The following is a 25,514-nucleotide window of genomic DNA, read 5'->3' as shown; positions in this document are numbered from 1 at the left end:
GCTCTGTACATGCATTCACCCTCTCAATCAATACCCTCCCATATAATTTCCCAGGAATACTCAACAAACTTATACCTCTGCAATTTGAGCACTCACCTTTATCCCCTTTGCCTCTGTACAATAGCACTATGCATGCATTACGCCAATCCTCAGGCACTTCACCATGAGCCATACATACATTAAATATCCTTACCAACCAGTCAACGACACATACACAGACACATACAAATCACTTCTAATCCACAGGAAAATGGAACACAATAAGTTCCCAGGTGCACTTTCATGTAATGATCACATCATCAGAGGAGACACAAGAAAGAGAAATATAACGCATTTGATATACAAGGAAGAGATGCAGCTAGGATGCCATTGGTAAACAAGTGTTACCCGAATGGTGGTTGGGTTGGTGTATTCGAGTCTACCAATATGTGTGTCATAATATCTTATCATGTGGACAAAAAAGGCAACTGTTTACAAATTTTATCCACAATAAAGCTATTCAATTTGTACATAACTTCAAGGATATAACGCTACAATTCTTTGCGTACTCGATAATAGAAGATTTAATGATATTTCTTGTGGTAAAGAAGTTAGAGTTGATAACTAAGTTGGCATTACTTCAGTCATTACAATGATCATAATTTTCAAAACAATCAAACAAGGCATCTGATTCTTGTCCTGTTCTTGTACTATATTCATGTTGCTTAAGTCTAACATAAAGATTCTTACCAGTCTATCCAACAAAACATATCACAATTTTTACATGGTACTCTATAACTGCAGTCTGCAGAACTTTCTGGTGAGTTCCTGATTAAGATATTCTTTATAGTACTGTTGTTGCTGAAGGCAATATTTACGTCAAAGGATTTAAGCAACCTGGGAAGTAATGTAAAATTATTACTACAAGGGAAAACTAAAATGTTCTTGGTGTCAAGGGGAGGTTTTGGTTTCACTCTTTTGGTAATAATTCCATAATATTTCCTAGGTTCCTTAAATTCGTTAATGTAAATGTTGCCTTCAGCACCAACAAGGCTAAAAAGAATATTCTAATCAGAAACTCACCAGAAAGTTCTGCAGGCTGCATTTAGAGAGTACTATGTCAAAATTGTGATATGCTTTATGTTGGGCAGACTGGTAAGGATCTTTATGTTAGACTTAAGCAACATAAATATAGTATACAAACAAAACAAGAATCAAATGCCTTTTTCAATCATGTTAAAATCATGATCAATGCACTGATTGGAATAATGCCACCTCAGTTATCTACTCTAACTTGTTTACCATGAGAAACATCATTGAGTCCTCTATTATCAAATACACAAAGAATTGTAACATTGACAGAAGAGCAAGTCTCTACAAATTGGATAGCTTTCTTGTATATAGAATTTTTAAAATTCCCTTTTTTGTCCACATAATAATAAAAACAAGGTTATGACACGCATGTTGTCAGACTCTAATGCACCAACCCGACCACCATTCAAATAACATGTTTACCAATGGCGTCCTAGCTATGTCTCTTCCTTGTATATCAAATGACTCTTATATTTCTCTTTCTTGTATCTATCTTGATGATGTGATCATTACACAGAAGTGCACTTGGGAACTTATTGTGTTTCACTTTCCTGTGGATTAGAAGCAATCACTAGAACACATGCTCTACCATGAACTTTTGCAATACATATACACATGTACAAGTTCATACTTACTCACTTTCATACATTCCCAATACCACCCCAACCCACAGTAAACAGCACATATGCATGAAGGAAAAGAAAAAAATAACATACATTATCTTTTCTTCCCCCACACATGACTGCTGCCCCTTGGATCAGCAAGGTAGAGCCACATCACAGAAGAAGAAAGGTCACATCCACTTAGACCCATTCTCCAGCTGTCATGTGTAATGCACCAAAACCTCAGCTCCCAATTCACATCCAAGCCCCACAGACCTTTCCATGGTTTACCCCAGACATTTCACATGCCCTGGTTCAATCCACTGAAAGCACGCTGACCCTACTCCACGCACGCCTTTCAACCTCTGTATGTTCCAGCTCCAATTGCTCAAAATATTTTTCACTCCATCCTTTCATCTCCAATTTGGCCTTTAAATGAAGCCTTAAAACTGCTAACAGAAACTGTCAGGATGATAAAAAGGATATACATCATTCAGTTATAGATAAATCCATTCACTGTGGCTAAGGAACAGACACTGGTATTTTACTTCCTGTTCACTGTTGCTAGGACTTACTCCTTCATAATTCTTAAATAGGGTACCCCTGCCTCTACACAAATTATACTGACTTTAATGCTTGCAGCAGAATCCTATGCATTGTTATCAGATGCTACAGCCTAAATTTTTTCCATAACACTGGTGAGTCTCTACTGAGATGACAAGAGGCCCTGTGAGAGACTTAAGTCATCATGTTATGAAACAATTTGTGAGACTGTGATAAACCATATTTGTTTGTGATGAAAATGCTTCTGAATATGGTATTCCAAAAATCTCAACACATATGCTCAACAATACTCCTGCCTCATATAAATCATTCATTATACTTTGTCGCTGTCTCCTGCCTTAGCGAGGTAATGCAAGGAAACAGACGAAAGAATGGCCCAATTCACCCACATACACATGCATATACATACATGTCCACACACACACACATGTACAAACCTATACATCTTAAAATATACATACATATACACACACAGACATATACATATGTAAACTTGTACATAATTCATAGTCTGCCCTTATTCATTCCCATTGCCACCCCATCACACATGAAATGACAAACGTTGCCACCCTGTCGCACATGAAATGACAACCCCCTTCCCCACATGTGCGCAAGGAAGTGCTAGAAAAAGGCAACAAAGGCCACATTTGTTCACACTCAGTCTCTAGCTGTCATGTATAATGCATCAAAACCACAGCTCTCTTTCCACATCCAGGCCCCACACAACTTTCCATGGTTTACCCCAGACGCTTCACATGCCCTGGTTCAATCCACTGACAGCATGTTGACCCCGGTATACAACATCATTCCAATTCACTCTATTCCTTACACGCATTTCACCCTCCTGCATGTTCAGGCCCCGATCACTCAAAATCTTTTTCACTCCATCTTTCCACCTCCAATTTGGTTTCCCACTTCTCCTCGTTCCCTCCACCTCTGACACATATATCCTCTTGGTCAATCTTTCCTCACTCATTCTCTCATGTGACCAAACCATTTCAAAACACCCTCTTCTGCTCTCTCAACCATGCTCTTTTTATTACCACATATCTCTCTTACCCTTTCATTACTTACTCGATCAAACCACCTCACACCACATATTGTCCTCAAACATCTCATTTCCAGCACACCCATCCTCCTCTGCACAATTCTATCTATTGCCCACGCCTCGCAACCATATATCATTGTTGGAGCCACTAGTCCCTCAAATACACCCATTTTTTGCTTTCCAAGATAACGGTCTCGACTTACACACATTTTTCAACTCTCCCAGAACTTACGCCCCCTCCACCACCCTATGATTTACTCCGCTTCCATGGTTCCATCCACTGCCAGATCCACTCCCAGATATCTAAAACACTTTACTTCCTCCAGTTTTTCTCCATTCAAACTTACCTCCCAACTGACTTGTCCCTCAACTCTACTGTACCTAATAACTTTGCTCTTATTCACATTTACTCCCAGCTTTCTTCTTTCACACACTTTATCAAACTCAGTCACCAGCTTCTGCAGTTTCTCAAACGAATCAGCCACCAGTGCTTTATCATCAGCGAACAACAACTGACTCACTTCCCAAGCTCTCTCATCCACAACAGACTGCATACTTGCCTCTCTTTCCAAAACTCTTGCATTCATGTCCCTAACAACCCCATCCATAAACAAATTAAACAACCATGGAGACATCACGCACCCCAGCCGCAAACTAACTCACTGAGAACCAATCACTTTCCTCTCTTCCTACTCGTACACATGCCTTACATCCTCGATAAAAACTATTCACTGCTTCTAACAACTTGCCTCCCACACCATATATTCTTAGTACCTTCCACAGAGCATCTCAATCAACTCTATCATATGCCTTATCTAGATTCATAAATGCTACATACAAATCCATTTGCTTTTCTATGTATTTCTCACATACATTCTTCAAAGCAAACACCTGATCCACACATCCCCTACCACTTCTGAAACCACACTGCTCTTCCCCAATCTGATGCTCTGTACATGCCTTCACCCTCTCAATCAATACCCTCCCATGTAATTTCCCAGGAATACTCAACAAACTTATACCTCTGTAATTTGAGCATTCACTCTTATCCCCTTTGCCTCTGTACAATGGCACTATGAAAGCATTCCGCCAATCCTCAGGCACCTCACCATGTGTCATACATACATTAAATAACCTTACCAACCAGTCAACAATACAGTCACCCCCTTTTTAATAAATTCCACTGCAATGCCATCCAAAGCCACTGCCTTGCCAGCTTTCATCTTCCGCAAAGCTTTTACTACCTCTTCTCTGTTTACCAAATCATTCTCCCTAACCCTCTCACTTTGCACACCACCTCGACCAAAACACCCTATATCTGCCACTCTATCAACAAACTCCTGCCTCATATGCCAAGCAAAAGAGAAGCATTAGTTAAAGAGTGCTTTGTACAATAAACATGTTTCATCAGGCTGAATTTTTCATCATCTAATTTAGAAAATTGTGTTCTAGTTCCCTGTAATAACAAACTTAGAGGTATCTTTTAAAGAATACTTGAGAATATTGCATTACCAAAATATACAGAGGATATTAAGACTGCCACAGTGAAATAAATGGTTAAGACTATGTCTCAATATATTTCCACATCAAGATGAACCTGAACAAAATGATTCTAAACATACCATACAGTTCCAACAGTAAGGTCACAGCTAGTATCTGAAACAGGTAGCATAAAGAAAAAGCCATAGGATAATAACAATATTCTCTTGGACTTAGTATTTAAACTGCAAACAAAGTACATTCTCTATCATTCTCATCAGCCCCTTAATGATGGTCTTTGGATGATTACTAAGTTACATTAAAAGATAATTCTAATACCTATTCACTGTTACTGAGAAAACTATTGTTTAATATCTATCAACGTATATCCTCATTCCATCTATATTGACCAATATTGAATGAACCTGGTACAGATAGCCTCTCTGCTTACTCAAACATATATCAATATACAGCCAGTGCACATGAATATAAACTTCCCCACAACTCAAAACAATCAGAATTTTACTATGCAAAATAAAATCATTTGTCAAGCAAGATGCCTCTCTCCATTTACACTTAAACCCTCATACACAAAACACCTTCACTGAGGATGATAAAATACCATTCCATTAAAGTACCCCCTACAAACTCACAAGTAAAACTCTGTCACTAATCCATACTGCTAAATACAGGAGTGGAACAATTCAGGGCCAGTTCAAAAGTATGAAGATATCAATTGTTAACTCACCTTAACAAATCAAATCCACAAACTGTCTGTTTGAAAGCAATACAAACTTTTCTTGCTATTAACTTCTCTGCATTAGATAAAATAACTGGATACCGAACTTCTTTTCCTTCACTGTCTCTTTCAACTTTCCCATCCAATGCTGGTGATTTACGGGCTTCTGCATGTGCATAGTCTGGACCTACTGTATAAACCTGCAGATGATATGTCTTTTAAGAGAATGACAAATCCCACTGACCAGCAATTTAATATCAAGTATACAACTAGAAAATTTTACACATTCATATAAGGCCTTTAACATTAAGGAAAATTTTACTTACCTTAACATCTGTACCATCTGTTGGCATGAAATCTTCATATATATAGGACCCAGTTTTTCTTACTCTACTCTCTGGAGAATACACACTGCTTCTTGATCCAATCTATGAATGAACACAAAACAAATTAGGCCATATGTAATAACTTTTGGCATATAAGTTTACTTTACAATAAACATTCATTAACTGAAATTTTGTCCTAATTTCATTTTTTTTGTGTTGAGAGGCTCCAGCTATGGATAAATTTCCACACAAAGGTTTGTCCTTAATTGAAATATAAAAGCGTTAGAGAAAGGGAGGTGCAGAGAGATAGAAAACAAAGAATATGTTGTTGCTGTAGCTGTTGTTGTTGTTATAAAAGACATTAAATGGTAAAGATTTCCAAAGCTTCATGGGTAGGGAAGGAAAAAGATATCACAACAACCTACTATTAAGCTGCCTTAACTGCAATAAAAAAAGATTTAAAGATATGGAGAAGGAAAGAGAAAAAAGGAAAAGTATTTTAAGAGTTTTGGAGAACTTGTACAATATCCATTTTAATAAGATGCAAATTGTTGTTAAGAAAGATATCAGATGGTAAAAATTCCAAAGCTTCATGAGTAAGGAAAGAAATAGATCTTCAACAGTCCACTCTTCAGTTGCCAGCAGCCCAAGTTATCATGTGACAATGTGGCTTGCTGATTATTACATGGTCTAGCTAAGGGTGGGATCATAAAAGCAGCAAGCTTTCAGAACTGAAATCAGTCATGTCTATAGAAAAAGTAAAACTGAATGAATATTGCACCATAAGGCAAGTGGGTCAAGTTGGTGGTTAGACCAGGAAAGCTGATAAACTGGACTACTTTGGACTTGACTCTGCATTACAAGGAGAGCTAGAGGATGGATGCAAGTGAATGAGGCCTTCTCTTCATGTTCCTGATGCTATATCACTAATGTAGGAAACTATGAAAAAGTATTTATATTTTCATACATGCTCGCTATTTCCGATGTGGACAAGGCTCCTTGCTCTGTTCTTTCTGTTGGACAGTAATACAAAAAGGTTGAAATTCAAGTCACCTGTCACCCTTCTTAGTCACCTTCTGAAACATGCAGTGAATATATAGGCAGTATTCTTTCTCCCTTATTCCTAGGGACAAGTATAGTTTTTTCATACTTTACTGTGTTAATGAGGTAAAGCCAGGAAAGAGCAAACACACACATACATTTTTTTTTTTTTTTTTTTTTTTGCTTTGTCGCTGTCTCCCGCGTTTGCGAGGTAGCGCAATGAAACAGATGAAAGAAAAACATTTCTTTTTTTTTTTTTTTTTTGCTTTGTCGCTGTCTCCCGCGTTTGCGAGGTAGCGCAATGAAACAGATGAAAGAAATATACATACGTCCACACACGCAAATATACATACCTACACAGCTTTCCATGGTTTACCCCAGACGCTTCACATGCACTAATTCAATCCACTGACAGCACGTCAACCCCGGTATACCACATCGATCCAATTCACTCTATTCCTTGCCCTCCTTTCACCCTCCTGCATGTTCAGGCCCCGATCACACAGAATCTTTTTCACTCCATTTTTCCACCTCCAATTTGGTCTCCCACTTCTCCTCGTTCCCTCCACCTCCGACACATATATCCTCTTGGTCAATCTTTCCTCACTCATTCTCTCCATGTGCCCAAACCATTTCAAAACACCCTCTTCTGCTCTCTCAACCACGCTCTTTTTATTTCCACACATCTCTCTTACCCTTACGTTACTTACTCGATCAAACCACCTCACACCACACATTGTCCTCAAACATCTCATTTCCAGCACATCCATCCTCCTGCGCACAACTCTATCCATAGCCCACGCCTCGCAACCATACAACATTGTTGGAACCACTATTCCTTCAAACATACCCATTCTTGCTTTCCGAGATAATGTTCTCGACTTCCACACATTCTTCAAGGCTCCCAGGATTTTCCCCCCCTCCCCCACCCTATGATCCACTTCCGCTTCCATGGTTCCATCCGCTGCCAGATCCACTCCCAGATATCTAAAACACTTTACTTCCTCCAGTTTTTCTCCATTCAAACTTACCTCCCAATTGACTTGACCCTCAACCCTACTGTACCTAATAACCTTGCTCTTATTCACATTTACTCTTAACTTTCTTCTTTCACACACTTTACCAAACTCAGTCACCAGCTTCTGCAGTTTCTCACATGAATCAGCCACCAGCGCTGTATCATCAGCGAACAACAACTGACTCACTTCCCAAGCTCTCTCATCCCCAACAGACTTCCTTCATACTTGCCCCTCTTTCCAAAACTCTTGCATTCACCTCCCTAACAACCCCATCCATAAACAAATTAAACAACCATGGAGACATCACACACCCCTGCCACAAACCTACATTCACTGAGAACCAATCACTTTCCTCTCTTCCTACACGTACACATGCCTTACATCCTCGATAAAAACTTTTCACTGCTTCTAACAACTTGCCTCCCACACCATATATTCTTAATACCTTCCACGGAGCATCTCTATCAACTCTATCATATGCCTTCTCCAGATCCATAAATGCTACATACAAATCCATTTGCTTTTCTAAGTATTTCTCACATACATTCTTCAAAGCAAACACCTGATCCACACATCCTCTACCACTTCTGAAACCACACTGCTCTTCCCCAATCTCATGCTCTGTACATGCCTTCACCCTCTCAATCAATACCCTCCCATATAATTTACCAGGAATACTCAACAAACTTATACCTCTGTAATTTGAGCACTCACTCTTATCCCCTTTGCCTTTGTACAATGGCACTATGCACGCATTCCACCAATCCTCAGGCACCTCACCACGAGTCATACATACATTAAATAACCTTATCAACCAGTCAATAATACAGTCACCCCCTTTTTTAATAAATTCCACTGCAATACCATCCAAACCTGCTGCCTTGCCGGCTTTCATCTTCCGCAAAGCTTTTACTACCTCTTCTCTGTTTACCAAATCATTTTCCCTAACCCTCTCACTTTGCACACCACCTTGACCAAAACACCCTATATCTGCCACTCTATCATCAAACACATTCAACAAACCTTCAAAATACTCACTCCATCTCCTTCTCACATCACCACTACTTGTTATCACCTCCCCATTTGCTCCCTTGTCTTATGCACTTTATTTACCTCCTTCCAGAACATCTTTTTATTCTCCCTAAAATTTAATGATACTCTCTCACCCCAACTCTCATTTGCCCTTTTTTTCACCTCTTGCACCTTTCTCTTGACCTCCTGTCTCTTTCTTTTATACATCTCTCACTCAATTGCATTTTTTCCCTGCAAAAATCGTCCAAATGCCTCTCTTCTCTTTCACTAATAATCTTACTTCTTCATCCCACCACTCACTACCCTTTCTAATCAACCCACCTCCCACTCTTCTCATGCCACAAGCATCTTTTGCGCAAATCCATCACTGATTCCCTAAATACATCCCATTCCTCCCCCACTCCCCTTACTTCCATTGTTCTCACCTTTTTCCATTCTGTACTCAGTCTCTCCTGGTACTTCCTCACACAAGTCTCCTTTCCAAGCTCACTTACTCTCACCACCCTCTTCACCTCAACATTCACTCTTCTTTTCTGAAAACCCATACAAATCTTCACCTTAGCCTCCACAAGATAATGATCAGCCATCCCTCCAGTTGCACCTCTCAGCACATTAACATCCAAAAGTCTCTCTTTCGCGCGCCTGTCAATTAACACGTAATCCAATAACGCTCTCTGGCCATCTCTCCTACTTACATACGTATACTTATGTATATCTCGCTTTTTAAACCAGGTATTCCCAATCACCAGTCCTTTTTCAGCACATAAATCTACAAGCTCTTCACCATTTCCATTTACAACACTGAACACCTTATGTATACCAATTATTCCCTCAACTGCCACATTACTCACCTTCGCATTCAAATCACCCATCACTATAACCCGGTCTCGTGCATCAAAACCACTAACACACTCATTCAGCTGCTCCCAAAACACACACATACATATACATATTCATACATTCATACAAAAATATATACACAGGTACAGATTCATACTTGCTCACCATCATCCATTCCTGATACCATCTCGCCCCCACAGGAATCAGCACAAAATGCATGAAAAAAAGAAAAAAAAAAAAGGCAAATTTTCTTCTCCCTACACCTGATTGTAGCCTCTAGTGTCAGAGAGGTAGTACCAGTAAACAAAGAAAGGTCACATTCACTCATGAGCTGTCATTTGTAATGCACCGAACCCACATCTCCCTCATCACATGGACTGAATCAAGTCATGTGAAATGTCCGGGTTAAACCATGCAAAGGTCTGTGAGGCCTAGATATAGGGAGCTGTAGTTTCAGTGCATTACATGATAGTTCGTGTATGGACGTGAGCAGTTGTGGCTTTTCTTCATTTGTATACTGGCACTACCTTGCTGACACAGCAGGCAGCAATAGGGAGAAGGAAGAAGAGAATGTATATATTATCTTTTTTCTTTCCTTTATGCATTTCTGCTGCTTATCGTAGGGCCAGGTGGCAACAGGAATGGATAACAGCAAGCAAGTATGAATACATATATGTGTGTGTGTGTATATATATATATATATATATATATATATATATATTTTTTTTTTTTTTTATACTTTGTCGCTGTCTCCCGCGTTTGCAAGGTAGCGCAAGGAAACAGACGAAAGAAATGGCCCAGCCCCCCCCATACACATGTACATACACACGTCCACACACGCAAATATACATACCTACACAGCTTTCCTTGGTTTACCCCGGACGCTTCACATGCCTTGATTCAATCCACTGACAGCACGTCAACCCCTGTATACCACATCGCTCCAATTCACTCTATTCCTTGCCCTCCTTTCACCCTCCTGCATGTTCAGGCCCCGATCACACAAAATCCTTTTCACTCCATCTTTCCACCTCCAATTTGGTCTCCCACTTCTCCTCGTTCCCTCCACCTCCGACACATATATCCTCTTGGTCAATCTTTCCTCACTCATTCTCTCCATGTGCCCAAACCATTTCAAAACACCCTCTTCTGCTCTCTCAACCACGCTCTTTTTATTTCCACACATCTCTCTTACCCTTACGTTACTTACTCGATCAAACCACCTCACATCACATATTGTCCTCAAACATCTCATTTCCAGCACATCCATCCTCCTGCGCACAACTCGATCCATAGCCCACGCCTCGCAACCATACAACATTGTTGGAACCACTATTCCTTCAAACATACCCATTCTTGCTTTCCGAGATAATGTTCTCGAATTCCACACATTCTTCAAGGCTCCCATGATTTTCGCCCCCTCCCCCACCCTATGATCCACTTCTGCTTCCATGGTTCCATCCGCTGCCAGATCCACTCCCAGATATCTAAAACACTTTACTTCCTCCAGTTTTTCTCCATTCAAACTTACCTCCCAATTGACTTGACCCTCAACCCTACTGTACCTAATTACCTTGCTCTTATTCACATTTACTCTTAACTTTCTTCTTTCCCACACTTTACCAAACTCAGTCACCAGCTTCTGCAGTTTCTCACATGAATCAGCCACCAGCGCTGTATCATCAGCGAACAACAACTGACTCACTTCCCAAGCTCTCTCATCCCCAACAGACTTCATACTTGCCCCTCTTGCATTCGCCTCCCTAACAACCCCATCCATAAACAAATTAAACAACCATGGAGACATCACACACCCCTGCAGCAAACCTACATTCACTGAGAACCAATCACTTTCCTCTCTTCCTACACGTACACATGCCTTACACCCTCGATAAAAACTTTTCACTGCTTCTAACAACTTGCCTCCCACACCATATATTCTTAATACCTTCCACAGAGCATCTCTATCAACTCTATCATATGCCTTCTCCAGATCCATAAATGCTACATACAAATCCATTTGCTTTTCTAAGTATTTCTCACATACATTCTTCAAAACAAACACCTGATCCACACATCCTCTACCACTTCTGAAACCACACTGCTCTTCCCCAATCTCATGCTCTGTACATGCCTTCACCCTCTCAATCAATACCCTCCCATATAATTTACCAGGAATACTCAACAAACTTATACCTCTGTAATTTGAGCACTCACTCATATCCCCTTTGCCTTTGTACAATGGCACTATGCATGCATTCCGCCAATCCTCAGGCACCTCACCATGAGTCATACATACATTAAATAACCTTACCAACCAGTCAATAGTACAGTCGCCCCCTTTTTTAATAAATTCCACTGCAATACCATCCAAACCTGCTGCCTTGCCGGCTTTCATCTTCCGCAAAGCTTTTACTACCTCTTCTCTGTTTACCAAATCATTTTCCCTAACCCTCGCACTTTGCACACCACCTCGACCAAAACACCCTATATCTGCCACTCTATCATCAAACACATTCAACAAACCTTCAAAATACTCACTCCATCTCCTTCTCACATCACCACTACTTGTTATCACCTCCCCATTTGCGCCCTTCACTGAAGTTCCCATTTGCTCCCTTGTCTTACGCACTTTATTTACCTCCTTCCAGAACATCTTTTTATTCTCCCTAAAATTTAATGATACTCTCTCACCCCAACTCTCATTTGCCCTCTTTTTCACCTCTTGCACCTTTCTCTTGACCTCCTGTCTCTTTCTTTTATACATCTCCCACTCAATTGCATTTTTTCCCTGCAAAAATCGTCCAAATGCCTCTCTCTTCTCTTTCACTAATAATCTTACTTCTTCATCCCACCACTCACTACCCTTTCTAATCAACCCACCTCCCACTCTTCTCATGCCACAAGCATCTTTTGCGCAATCCATCACTGATTCCCTAAATAAATCCCATTCCTCCCCCACTCCCCTTACTTCCATTGTTCTCACCTTTTTCCATTCTGTACTCAGTCTCTCCTGGTACTTCCTCACACAAGTCTCCTTTCCAAGCTCACTTACTCTCACCACCCTCTTCACCCCAACATTCACTCTTCTTTTCTGAAAATCCATACAAATCTTCACCTTAGCCTCTACAAGATAATGATCAGACATCCCTCCAGTTGCACCTCTCAGCACATTAACATCCAAAAGTCTCTCTTTCGCGCGCCTGTCAATTAACACGTAATCCAATAACGCTCTCTGGCCATCTCTCCTACTTACATACGTATACTTATGTATATCTCGCTTTTTAAATCAGGTATTCCCAATCACCAGTCCTTTTTCAGCACATAAATCTACAAGCTCTTCACCATTTCCAACACTGAACACCCCATGTATACCAATTATTCCCTCAACTGCCACATTACTCACCTTTGCATTCAAATCACCCATCACTATAACCTGGTCTCGTGCATCAAAACCACTAACACACTCATTCAGCTAGTCCCAAAACATTTGCCTCTCATGATCTTTCTTCTCATGCCCATGTGCATATGCACCAATAATCACCCATCTCTCTCCATCAACTTTCAGTTTTACCCATATTAATCGAGAATATACTTTCTTACATTCTATCACATACTCCCACAACTCCTGTTTCAGGAGTACTGCTACTCCTTCCCTTGCTCTTGTCCTCTCACTAACCAGTGACTTTACTCCCAAGACATTCCCAAACCACCCTTCCCCTTTACCCTTGAGCTTCGTTTCACTCAGAGCCAAAACATCCAGGTTCCTTTCCTCAAACATACTACCTATCTCTCCTTTTTTCACATCTTGGTTACATCCACACACAGTTAGACACCCCAGTCTGAGCCTTCGAGGAGGATGAGCACTCCCCACATGACTCCTTCGTCTGTTTCCCATTTTAGAAAGTTAAAAAATACAAGGAGGGGAGGATTTCTGGCCCCCCACTCCCGTCCCCTCTAGTCACCTTCTACGACACGCGAGGAATGCGTGGGAAGTATTCTTTCACCCCTATCCCCAGGGATACTATATATATATATATATATATATATATATATATATATATATATATATATATATATATATATATATACATATATATATATACATACACATACACACGCACATGTACACACACACACACACACATATACATATATATACATATGAAAAAAGTAAGAAATAATTTAGAAAACTGAAACTTCTAGCTTGAAATGAAATATATATATATATAAGTCAATTGGGAGGTGAGTTTAAATGGAGAAAAACTGGAGGAAGTGAAGTGTTTTAGATATCTGGGAGTGGATCTGTCAGCGGATGGAACCATGGAAGCGGAAGTGGATCATAGGGTGGGGGAGGGGGCGAAAATTTTGGGAGCCTTGAAAAATGTGTGGAAGTCGAGAACATTATCTCGGAAAGCAAAAATGGGTATGTTTGAAGGAATAGTGGTTCCAACAATGTTGTATGGTTGCGAGGCGTGGGCTATGGATAGAGATGTGCGCAGGAGGATGGATGTGCTGGAAATGAGATGTTTGAGGACAATGTGTGGTGTGAGGTGGTTTGATCGAGTAAGTAACGTAAGGGTAAGAGAGATGTGTGGAAATAAAAAGAGCGTGGTTGAGAGAGCAGAAGAAGGTGTTTTGAAATGGTTTGGGCACATGGAGAGAATGAGTGAGGAAAGATTGACCAAGAGGATATATGTGTCGGAGGTGGAGGGAACGAGGAGAAGAGGGAGACCAAATTGGAGGTGGAAAGATGGAGTGAAAAAGATTTTGTGTGATCGGGGCCTGAACATGCAGGAGGGTGAAAGGAGGGCAAGGAATAGAGTGAATTGGAGCGATGTGGTATACAGGGGTTGACGTGCTGTCAGTGGATTGAATCAAGGCATGTGAAGCGTCTGGGGTAAACCATGGAAGGCTGTGTAGGTATGTATATTTGCGTGTGTGGACGTATGTACATGTGTATGGGGGGGGGGGCCATTTCTTTCGTCTGTTTCCTTGCGCTACCTCGCAAACGCGGGAGACAGCGACAAAGTATGAAAAAAAAAAAAAAAAAAAAAAAAATATATATATATATATATATATATATTTTTTTTTGCTTTGCCACTGTCTCCCGGGTTTGCGAGGCAGCGCAAGGAAACAGACAAAAGAAATGGCCCAACCCACCCCCATACACAATGTATATACATACACGTCCACACACGCAAATATACATACCTATACATCTCAATGTACACATATAGATACATACACAGACACATACATATATACCCATGCCCACAATTCACAATGTCTGCCTTTATTCATTCCCATCGCCACCTCGCCACACATGAATATCATCCCCCTCCCCCCTCATGTGTGCGAGGTAGCACTAGGAAAAGATAACAAAGGCCCCATTCGTTCACACTCAGTCTCTAGCTGTCTTGCAATAATACTCAAAAACACAGCTCCCTTTCCACATCCAGGACCCACACAACTTTCCATGGTTTACCCCAGACGCTTCACATGCCCTGATTCAATCCACTGACAGCACGTCAACCCTGGTATACCACATCGATCCAATTCACTCTATTCCTTGTCCTCCTTTCACCCTCCTGCACGTTCAGGCCCCGATCACACAAAATCTTTTTCACTCCATCTTTCCACCTCCAATTTGGTCTCCCACTTCTCCTCGTTCCCTCCACCTCCGACACATATATCCTCTTGGTCAATCTTTCCTCACTCATCTCGCCATGTGCCCAAACCATTTCAAAACACCCTCTTCTGCTCTCTCAACCACACTCTTTTTATTTCCACACATCTCTCTTACCCTTACATAACTTACTCGATCAAACCACCTCACACCACTCATTGTCCTCAAACATCTCATTTCCAGCATATCCACCCTCCTGCGCACAACTCTATCCATAGCCCACCCCTCGCAACCATACAACATTGTTGGAACCACTATTCCTTCAAACATACCCGTTTTAGCTTTCCGAGATAATGTTCTCGACTTCCACACATTCTTCAAGGCTCCCAGGATTTTTGCCCCCTCCCCCACCCTATGATTCACTTCCGCTTCCATGGTTCCATCCACTGCCAGATCCACTCCCAGATATCTAAAACACTTTACTACCTCCAATTTTTCTCCATTCAAACTTACCTCCCAATTTACTTGACCCTCAACCCTACTGTACCTAATTACCTTGCTCTTATTCACATTTACTCTTAACTTTCTTCTTTCACACACTTTACCAAACTCAGTCACCAGCTTCTGCAGTTTCTCACATGAATCAGCCACCAGCGCTGTATCATCAGTGAACAATAACTGACTCACTTCCCAAGCTCTCTCATCCACAACAGACTTCATACTTGCCCCTCTTTCCAAAACTCTTGCATTCACCTCCCTAACAACCCCATCCATAAACAAATTAAACAACCATGGAGACATCACACACCCCTGCCGCAAACCTACATTCACTGAGAACCAATCACTTTCCTCTCTTCCTACACGTACACATGCCTTACATCCTAGATAAAAACTTTTCACTGCTTCTAACAACTTGCCTCCCACACCATATATTCTTAATACCTTCCACAGAGCATCTCTATCAACTCTATCATATGCCTTCTCCAGATCCATAAATGCTACATACAAATCCATTTGCTTTTCTAAGTATTTCCCACATATATTCTTCAAAGCAAACACCTGATCCACACATCCTCTACTACTTCTGAAACCACACTGCTCTTCCCCAATCTCATGCTCTGTACATGCCTTCACCCTCTCAATCAATACCCTCCCATATAATTTACCAGGAATACTCAACAAACTTATACCTCTGTAATTTGAGCACTCACTCTTATCCCCTTTGCCTTTGTACAATGGCACTATGCACGCATTCCGCCAACCCTCAGGCACCTCACCATGAGTCATACATACATTAAATAACCTTACCAACCAGTCAACAACACAGTCACCCCCTTTTTTAATAAATTCCACTGCAATACCATCCATTTATTTATTTATTTATTTTGCTTTGTCGCTGTCTCCCGCGTTTGCGACGTAGTGCAAGGAAACAGGCGAAAGAAATGGCCCAACCCACCCCCATACACATGTATATACATACACGTCCACACACGCAAAATATACATACCTATACATCTCAATGTACACATATATATACACACACAGACACATACATATATACCCATGCACACAATTCACACTGTCTGCTTTTATTCATTCCCATCGCCACCTCGCCACACATGGAATACCATCCCCCTCCCCCCTCATGTGTGCGAGGTAGCGCTAGGAAAAGACAACAAAGGCCCCATTCGTTCACACTCAGTCTCTAGCTGTCATGCAATAATGCCCGAAACCACAGCTCCCTTTCCACATCCAGGCCCCACACAACTTTCCATGGTTTACCCCAGACGCTTCACATGCCCTGTGTGCATGTGTATATATGTGCATGGGTATATATGTATATGTCTGTGTGTGCATATATATGTATACATTGAGATGTATAGGTATGTATATTTGCATGTGTGGACGTGTATGTATATACATGTGTATGTGGGTGGGTTGGGCCATTCTTTCGTCTGTTTCCTTGTGCTACCTCGCTAACGCGGGAGACAGCGACAAAGCAAAATAAAGAAATATAAATACTTTTAACCCCTTTGCCTTTGTACAATGGCACTATGCAAGCATTTCGCCAATCCTCAGGCACCTCACCATGAGTCATACATACATTAAATAACCTTACCAACCAGTCAACAACACAGTCACCCCCTTTTTTAATGAATTCCACTGCAATACCGTCCAAACCTGCTGCCTTGCCGGCTTTCATCTTCCACAAAGCTTTTACTACCTCTACTCTGTTTACCAAACCATTTTCCCTAAACCTCTTACTTTGCACACCACCTCGACCAAAACACCCTATATCTGCCACTCTATCATCAAACACATTCAACATACCTTCAAAATACTCACTCCATCCCCTTCTCACATCACCACTACTTGTTACCATCTCCCCATTAGCCCCCTTCACCAATGTTCCCATTTGTTCCTTTGTCTTATGCACTTTATTTACCTCGTTCCAAAACATCTTTTTATTCTCCCTAAAATTTAATGATACTCTCTCACCCCAACTCTCATTTGCCCTCTTTTTTACCTCTTGCACCTTTCTCTTGACTTCGTGCCTCTTTCTTTCATACATCTCCCATTCAATCTGCATTATTTCAATGCAAAAATCGTCCAAATGCCTCTCTCTTCTCTTTCACTAATAATTTTACTTCTGCATCCTACCACTCACTACCCTTTCTAATCTGCCCACCTCCCATGCTTCTCATGCCACAAGTACCTTTTGTGCATGCCATCACTGCTTCCCTAAATACATCCCATTCCTCCCCCACTCCCTTTACGTCCTTTGTCCTCACCTTTTTCCATTCTGTACTCAGTCTCTCCTGGCACTTCCTCACACAAGTCTCCTTCCCAAGTTCACTTACTCTCACCACTCTCTTCACCCCAACATTCTCTCTTCTTTTCTGAAAACCTCTACAAATCTTCACCTTCACCTCCAGAAGATAATGATCAGACATCCCTACAGTTGCACCCCTCAGCACATTAACATCTAAAAGTCTCTCTTTCGCACGCCTATCAATTAACACGTAATCCAATAACGCTCTCTAGCCATCTCTCCTACTTACATGCATTTTTTTTTTGCTTTGTTGCTGTCTCCCGCGTTAGCGAGGTAGCGCAAGGAAATAGACAAAAGAATGGTCCAACCCACCCACATACACATGTATATACATAGACGTCCACACACGCAAATATACATACCAATACATGTCAATGAATACATGTATATACACACACAGACATATACAAAATTCATACTGTATGCCTTTATTCATTCCCATTGCCACCCCGCCACATATGAAATAACAACCCCCTCCCCCCAAATGTGCACGAGGTAGTGCTAGGAAAAGACAACAAAGGCCACTTTTGTTCACACTCAGTCTCTAGCTGTCATGTAATAATGCACCGAAACCACAACTCCCTTTCCACATCCAGGCCCAACAGACTTCCAATGGTTTACCTCAGACGCTTCACATGCCCTGGTTCAATCCACTGACAGCACGTCAGCCTTGGTATACCAAATCATTCCAATTCACTCTTACATTCATATACTTATGTATATCTCTCTTTTTAAACCAGGTATTCCCAATCACCAGTCCTTTTTCAGCACATAAATCTACAAGCTCTTCACCATTTCCATTTACAACACTGAACACCCTATGTACACCAATTATTCCCTCAACTTCCACATTACTCACCTCTGCATTCAAATCACCCATCACTATAACCCAGTTTCGTGCATCAAAACTACTAACACACTCACTCAGCTGCTCCCAAAACTTTTTTTTATTTTACTCAATATCTGGTAATTCCAGCTAAGGTAGCACAAAAATGGTAGAGACAGCATTAACAACCAAGAAACTCATTTCCTTATAAGCCATCTCTTCTACTCTACCTGGATACAAAAAAGCTGGATGAGACCAAGATTGCCATCAACTGGTAGCAAGAGAATGAGTCTAAACTGCATGTTCTGTACACACCTTCCGAAACAATCTTTGTGAGCCCCCTCCAGCAGATGTAGGATAGTAAATATATATATTATGATCTTCCGCTGACACGGGCTTCTCCACAAATGGTTTGTTGAAAATTACTCCATTAACTTCTACATGATCTTCACCCTCTATCAATTCACGTTCTGAAAGAAAGTAATTTGTACATTTGAAACTAAAGAAGTGAAACACAATGTTACGTTCAGATAATAACATCATTATTCTCTATGACTATAAAGTGACAAACATGGCCCTTGAATACATTCTCTGAATGATCTGTGCATGAGTATAACAATATGAATGCTATATGGTATATAATTCTTATTCATTCATTTATATTCATTACACCTGATCGCCATTTCCTGGGGTAGTGAGGAAGCGCCAGGAAACAGATGGAAAAAGACACATCCACACGTTTACAAATACACATATACATGTACATATAAATATATTTTTTCATACATATTTGCCATATTCTTTTCCTTTTCTTTCACACTATTCGCAATTTCCCGCGTTAGTGAGGTAGCGTTAAGACCAGAGGACTGGGCCTTTGAGGGCATATCCTCACCTGGCCCCTTCTCTGTTCCTTCTTTTGGAAAATTAAAAAAAAATGAGAGGGGAGGATTCCCTCCTCCCCTTTTAGTCACCTTCTACGACACGCAGGGAATACGTGGGAAGTATTCTTTCTCCCCTAGCCCCAGGGATAATATTTGCCATATACATATACATATTTTTTCATACATATCTGCCATTTCCCGCATTAGCAAGGTAGCATTAAGAACAGAAGACTAAACATGAGGGGAAATACTCACCTGGCCCCTTTCTCTGTTCCTTCTTTAATATGTGGGAAGTATTCTATCTCCCCTATCCCCAGGGACAATATATATATATTCATTAATTTACTATATTTAATCGCTGTCTCCTGCGTTAGTGAAATAGTGCAAGGAAACAAGAAGAATAGCCCAACCCACCCACATACACATGTATAAACATAAATGCCCACATATGCACACATACACTCATATACATTTCAACGTTTTTTTTTTCATACTATTCACCATTTCCCGCATTAGCGAGGTAGTGTTAAGAACAGAAGACTGAGCCTTTGAGGGAATATCGTCACTTGGCCCCCTTCTCTGTTCCTTTTTTGGGAAAACTAAAAACAAGAGTGGGAGGATTTCCAGCTCCCTCCCCTTTTAGTTGCCTTCTATAACATGCAGGGAATACGTGGAAAGTATTCTTTCTCCCTATCCCCAGGGATAATATTTCAATGTATATATACATATACATAAACTTTCTAAAATGGGAAACAGAAGAAGGAGTCATGCAGGGAGTGCTCATCCTCCTCGAAGGCTCAGACTGGGGTGTCTAAATGTGTGTGGATGTAACCAAGATGTGAAAAAAGGAGAGATAGGTAGTATGTTTGAGGAAAGGAACCTGGATGTTTTGGCTCTGAGTGAAACGAAGCTCAAGGGTAAAGGGGAAGAGTGGTTTGGGAATGTCTTGGGAGTAAATTCAGGGGTTAGTGAGAGGACAAGAGCAAGGGAAGGAGTAGCAGTACTCCTGAAACAGGAGTTGTGGGAGTATGTGATAGAATGTAAGAAAGTAAATTCTCGATTAATATGGGTAAAACTGAAAGTTGATGGAGAGACATGGGTGTTTATTGGTGCATATGCACCTGGGCATGAGAAGAAAGATCATGAGAGGCAAGTGTTTTGGGAGCAGCTGAATGAGTGTGTTAGTGGTTTTGATGCACGAGACCAGGTTATAGTGATGGGTGATTTGAATGCAAAGGTGAGTAATGTGGCAGTTGAGGGAATAATTGGTATACATGGGGTGTTCAGTGTTGTAAATGGAAATGGTGAAGAGCTTGTAGATTTATGTGCTGAAAAAGGACTGGTGATTGGGAATACCTGGTTTAAAAAGCGAGATATGGATTTGTATGTAGCATTTATGGATCTGGAGAAGGCATATGATAGAGTTGATAGAGATGCTCCGTGGAAGGTATCAAGAATATATGGTGTGGGAGGCAAGTTGTTAGAAGCAGTGAAAAGTTTTTATCGAGGATGTAAGGCATGTGTACGTGTAGGAAGAGAGGAAAGTGATTGGTTCTCAGTGAATGTAGGTTTGTGGCAGGGGTGTGTGATGTCTCCATGGTTGTTTAATTTGTTTATAGATGGGGTTGTTAGGGAGGTGAATGCAAGAGTTTTGGAAAGAGGGGCAAGTATGAAGTCTGTTGTGGATGAGAGAGCTTGGGAAGTGAGTCAGTTGTTGTTCGCTGATGACACAGCGCTGGTGGCTGATTCATGTGAGAAACTGCAGAAGCTGGTGACTGAGTTTGGTAAAGTGTGTGAAAGAAGAAAGTTGAGAGTAAATGTGAATAAGAGCAAGGTTATTAGGTACAGTAAGGTTGAGGGTCAAGTCAATTGGGAGGTGAGTTTGAATGGAGAAAAACTGGAGGAAGTGAAGTGTTTTAGATATCTGGGAGTGGATCTGGCAGCGGATGGAACCATGGAAGCGGAAGTGGATCATAGGGTGGGGGAGGGGGCGAAAATCTGGGAGCCTTGAAGAATGTGTGGAAGTCGAGAACATTATCTCGGAAAGCAAAAATGGGTATGTTTGAAGGAATAGTGGTTCCAACAATGTTGTATGGTTGCGAGGCGTGGGCTATGGATAGAGTTGTGCGCAGGAGGATGGATGTGCTGGAAATGAGATGTTTGAGGACAATGTGTGGTGTGAGGTGGTTTGATCGAGTAAGTAACGTAAGGGTAAGAGAGATGTGTGGAAATAAAAAGAGCGTGGTTGAGAGAGCAGAAGAGGGTGTTTTGAAATGGTTTGGGCACATGGAGAGAATGAGTGAGGAAAGATTGACCAAGAGGATATATGTGTCGGAGGTGGAGGGAACGAGGAGAAGAGGGAGACCAAATTGGAGGTGGAAAGATGGAGTGAAAAAGATTTTGTGTGATCGGGGCCTGAACATGCAGGAGGGTGAAAGGAGGGCAAGGAATAGAGTGAACTGGAAGGATGTGGTATACCGGGGTTGACGTGCTGTCAGTGGATTGAATCAAGGCATGTGAAGCGTCTGGGGTAAACCATGGAAAGCTGTGTAGGTATGTATATTTGCGTGTGTGGACGTATGTATATACATGTGTATGGGGGTGGGTTGGGCCATTTCTTTCGTCTGTTTCCTTGCGCTACCTCGCAAACGCAGGAGACAGCGAAAAAAAAAAAAAAAAAAAAACATAAGTATACGTATGTAAGTAGGAGAGATGGCTAGAGAGCGTTATTGGATTATGTGTTAATTGACAGGCACGCGAAAGAGAGACTTTTGGATGTTAATGTGCTGAGAGGCGCAACTGGAGGGATGTCTGATCATTATCTTGTGGAGGCTAAGGTGAAGATTTGTATGGGTTTTCAGAAAAGAAGAGTGAATGTTGGGGTGAAGAGGGTGGTGAGAGTAAGTGAGCTTGGAAAGGAGACTTGTGTGAGGAAGTACCAGGAGAGACTGAGTACAGAATGGAAAAAGGTGAGAACAATGGAAGTAAGGGGAGTGGGGGAGGAATGGGATGTATTTAGGGAATCAGTGATGGATTGCGCAAAAGATGCTTGTGGCATGAGAAGAGTGGGAGGTGGGTTGATTAGAAAGGGTAGTGAGTGGTGGGTTGAAGAAATAAGATTATTAGTGAAAGAGAAGAGAGAGGCATTTGGGCGATTTTTGCAGGGAAAAAATGCAATTGAGTGGGAGATGTATAAAAGAAAGAGACAGGAGGTCAAGAGAAAGGTGCAAGAGGTGAAAAAGAGGGCAAATGAGAGTTGGGGTGAGAGAGTATCATTAAATTTTAGGGAGAATAAAAAGCTGTTCTGGAAGGAGGTAAATAAAGTGCGTAAGACAAGGGCGCAAATGGGAACTTCAGTGAAGGGTGCAAATGGGGAGGTGATAACAAGTAGTGGTGATGTGAGAAGGAGATGGAGTGAGTATTTTGAAGGTTTGTTGAAAGTGTCTGATGATAGAGTGGCAGATATAGGGTGTTTTGGTCAAGGTGGTGTGCAAAGTGAGAGGGTTAGGGAAAATGATTTGGTAAACAGAGAAGAGGTAGTAAAAGCTTTGCGGAAGATGAAAGCCGGCAAGGCAGCAGGTTTGGATGGTATTGCAGTGGAATTTATTAAAAAAGGGGGTGACTGTACTATTGACTGGTTGGTAAGGTTATTTAATGTATGTATGACTCATGGTGAGGTGCCTGAGGATTGGAGGAATGCGTGCATAGTGCCATTGTACAAAGGCAAAGGGGATAAGAGTGAGTGCTCAAATTACAGAGGTATAAGTTTGTTGAGTATTCCTGGTAAATTATATGGGAGGGTATTGATTGAGAGGGTGAAGGCATGTACAGAGCATGAGATTGGGGAAGAGCAGTGTGGTTTCAGAAGTGGTAGAGGATGTGTGGATCAGGTGTTTGCTTTGAAGAACGTATGTGAGAAATACTTAGAAAAGCAAATGGATTTGTATGTAGCATTTATAGATCTGGAGAAGGCATATAATAGAGTTGATAGAGATGCTCTGTGGAAGGTATTAAGAATATATGGTGTGGGAGGCAAGTTGATAGAAGCAGTGAAAAGTTTTTATCTAGGATGTAAGGCATGTGTACGTGTAGGAAGAGAGGAAAGTGATTGGTTCTCAGTGAATGTAGGTTTGCGGCAGGGGTGTGTGAAGTCTCCATGGTTGTTTAATTTGTTTATGGATGGGGTTGTTAGGGAGGTGAATGCAAGAGTTTTGGAAAGAGGGGCAAGTATGAAGTCTGTTGTGGATGAGAGAGCTTGGGAAGTGAGTCAGTTGTTGTTCGCTGATGACACAGCGCTGGTGGCTGATTCATGTGAGAAACTGCAGAAGCTGGTGACTGAGTTTGGTAAAGTGTGTGAAAGAAGAAAGTTAAGAGTAAATGTGAATAAGAGCAAGGTTATTAGGTACAGTAGGGTTGAGGGTCAAGTCAATTGGGAGGTAAGTTTGAATGGAGAAAAACTGGAGGAAGAAAAGTGTTTTAGATATCTGGGAGTGGATCTGGCAGCGGATGGAACCATGGAAGCGGAAGTGAATCATAGGGTGGGGGAGGGGGCGAAAATCCTGGGAGCCTTGAAGAATGTGTGGAAGTCGAGAACATTATCTCGGAAAGCAAAAATGGTATGTTTGAAGGAATAGTGGTTCCAACAATTTTGTGTGGTTGCGAGGCGTGGGCTATGGATAGAGTTGTGCGCAGGAGGGTGGATATGCTGGAAATGAGATGTTTGAGGACAATGTGTGGTGTGAGGTGGTTTGATCAAGTAAGTAACGTAAGGGTAAGAGAGATGTGTGGAAATAAGAAGAGCATGGTTGAGAGAGCAGAAGAGGGTGTTTTGAAATGGTTTGGGCACATGGAGAGAATGAGTGAGGAAAGATTGACCAAGAGGATATATGTGTCGGAGGTGAAGGGAACGAGGAGAAGTGGGAGACCAAATTGGAGGTGGAAAGATGGAGTGAAAAAGATTTTGTATGATCGGGGCCTGAACATGCAGGAGGGTGAAAGGAGGGCAAGGAATAGAGTGAATTGGATCGATGTGGTATACCGGGGTTGACGTGCTATCAGTGGATTGAATCAAGGCATGTGAAGCGTCTGGGGTAAACCATGGAAAGCTGTGTAGGTATGTATATTTGTGTGTGTGGACGTGTATTTATATACATGTGTATGGGGGTGGGTTGGGCCATTTCTTTCGTCTGTTTCCTTACGCTACCTCGCAAACGCAGGAGACAGCGACAAAGCAAAAAAAAAAAGCAAAAAAAAAAAACATAAACAAGTATATAAATATATACACATGTACATATTCATACTTGCCTTCATACATTCCTGTCACCACCCTGCCACACATGAAATAGCATCCACCCCTCCCCCCTCCAGTGAGGTGGAGCTAGGAAAAGACAAAAAAGGCCACATTCGTTCACACTTAGTCTCTAGCTGTCATGTGTAATGTACTGAAACCACAGCTTCCTTTCCATATTCGGCCCTGCAGACCTTTCCATGGTTTACCCCAGACGCTTCACATGCCCTGGTTAGATCCATTGACAGCACATCGACCCCGGTATACCACATCGTTCCAGTTCACTCTATTCCTTGC

General features: G+C 41.5%; 1 protein-coding gene across 7 annotated transcripts in view; it reads right to left on the bottom strand.

The window, feature by feature from the left end:
• LOC139754593 (inositol hexakisphosphate and diphosphoinositol-pentakisphosphate kinase-like) overlaps positions 1-25,514 on the bottom strand; it is a 268,273-nt gene that overhangs the window by 22,009 nt on the left and 220,750 nt on the right. For all 7 annotated transcript variants that reach the window (XM_071672003.1, XM_071672001.1, XM_071672000.1 and 4 more), the window contains 3 exons: positions 19,365-19,519; positions 5,830-5,931; positions 5,513-5,703 (listed from right to left, as the gene is read on the bottom strand). In XM_071672003.1, the coding sequence (XP_071528104.1) occupies positions 5,513-5,703; positions 5,830-5,931; positions 19,365-19,519 (448 nt within the window). The remainder of the gene's footprint in view (positions 1-5,512; positions 5,704-5,829; positions 5,932-19,364; positions 19,520-25,514) is intronic.

This window comes from Panulirus ornatus, chromosome 17 (genome assembly GCF_036320965.1).
Source record: "Panulirus ornatus isolate Po-2019 chromosome 17, ASM3632096v1, whole genome shotgun sequence".
NCBI classification, from domain to species: domain Eukaryota; kingdom Metazoa; phylum Arthropoda; class Malacostraca; order Decapoda; family Palinuridae; genus Panulirus; species Panulirus ornatus.
The sequence above is the reverse complement of the archived record's forward strand: the minus strand, read 5'-3'. Positions and strand labels throughout refer to the sequence as shown.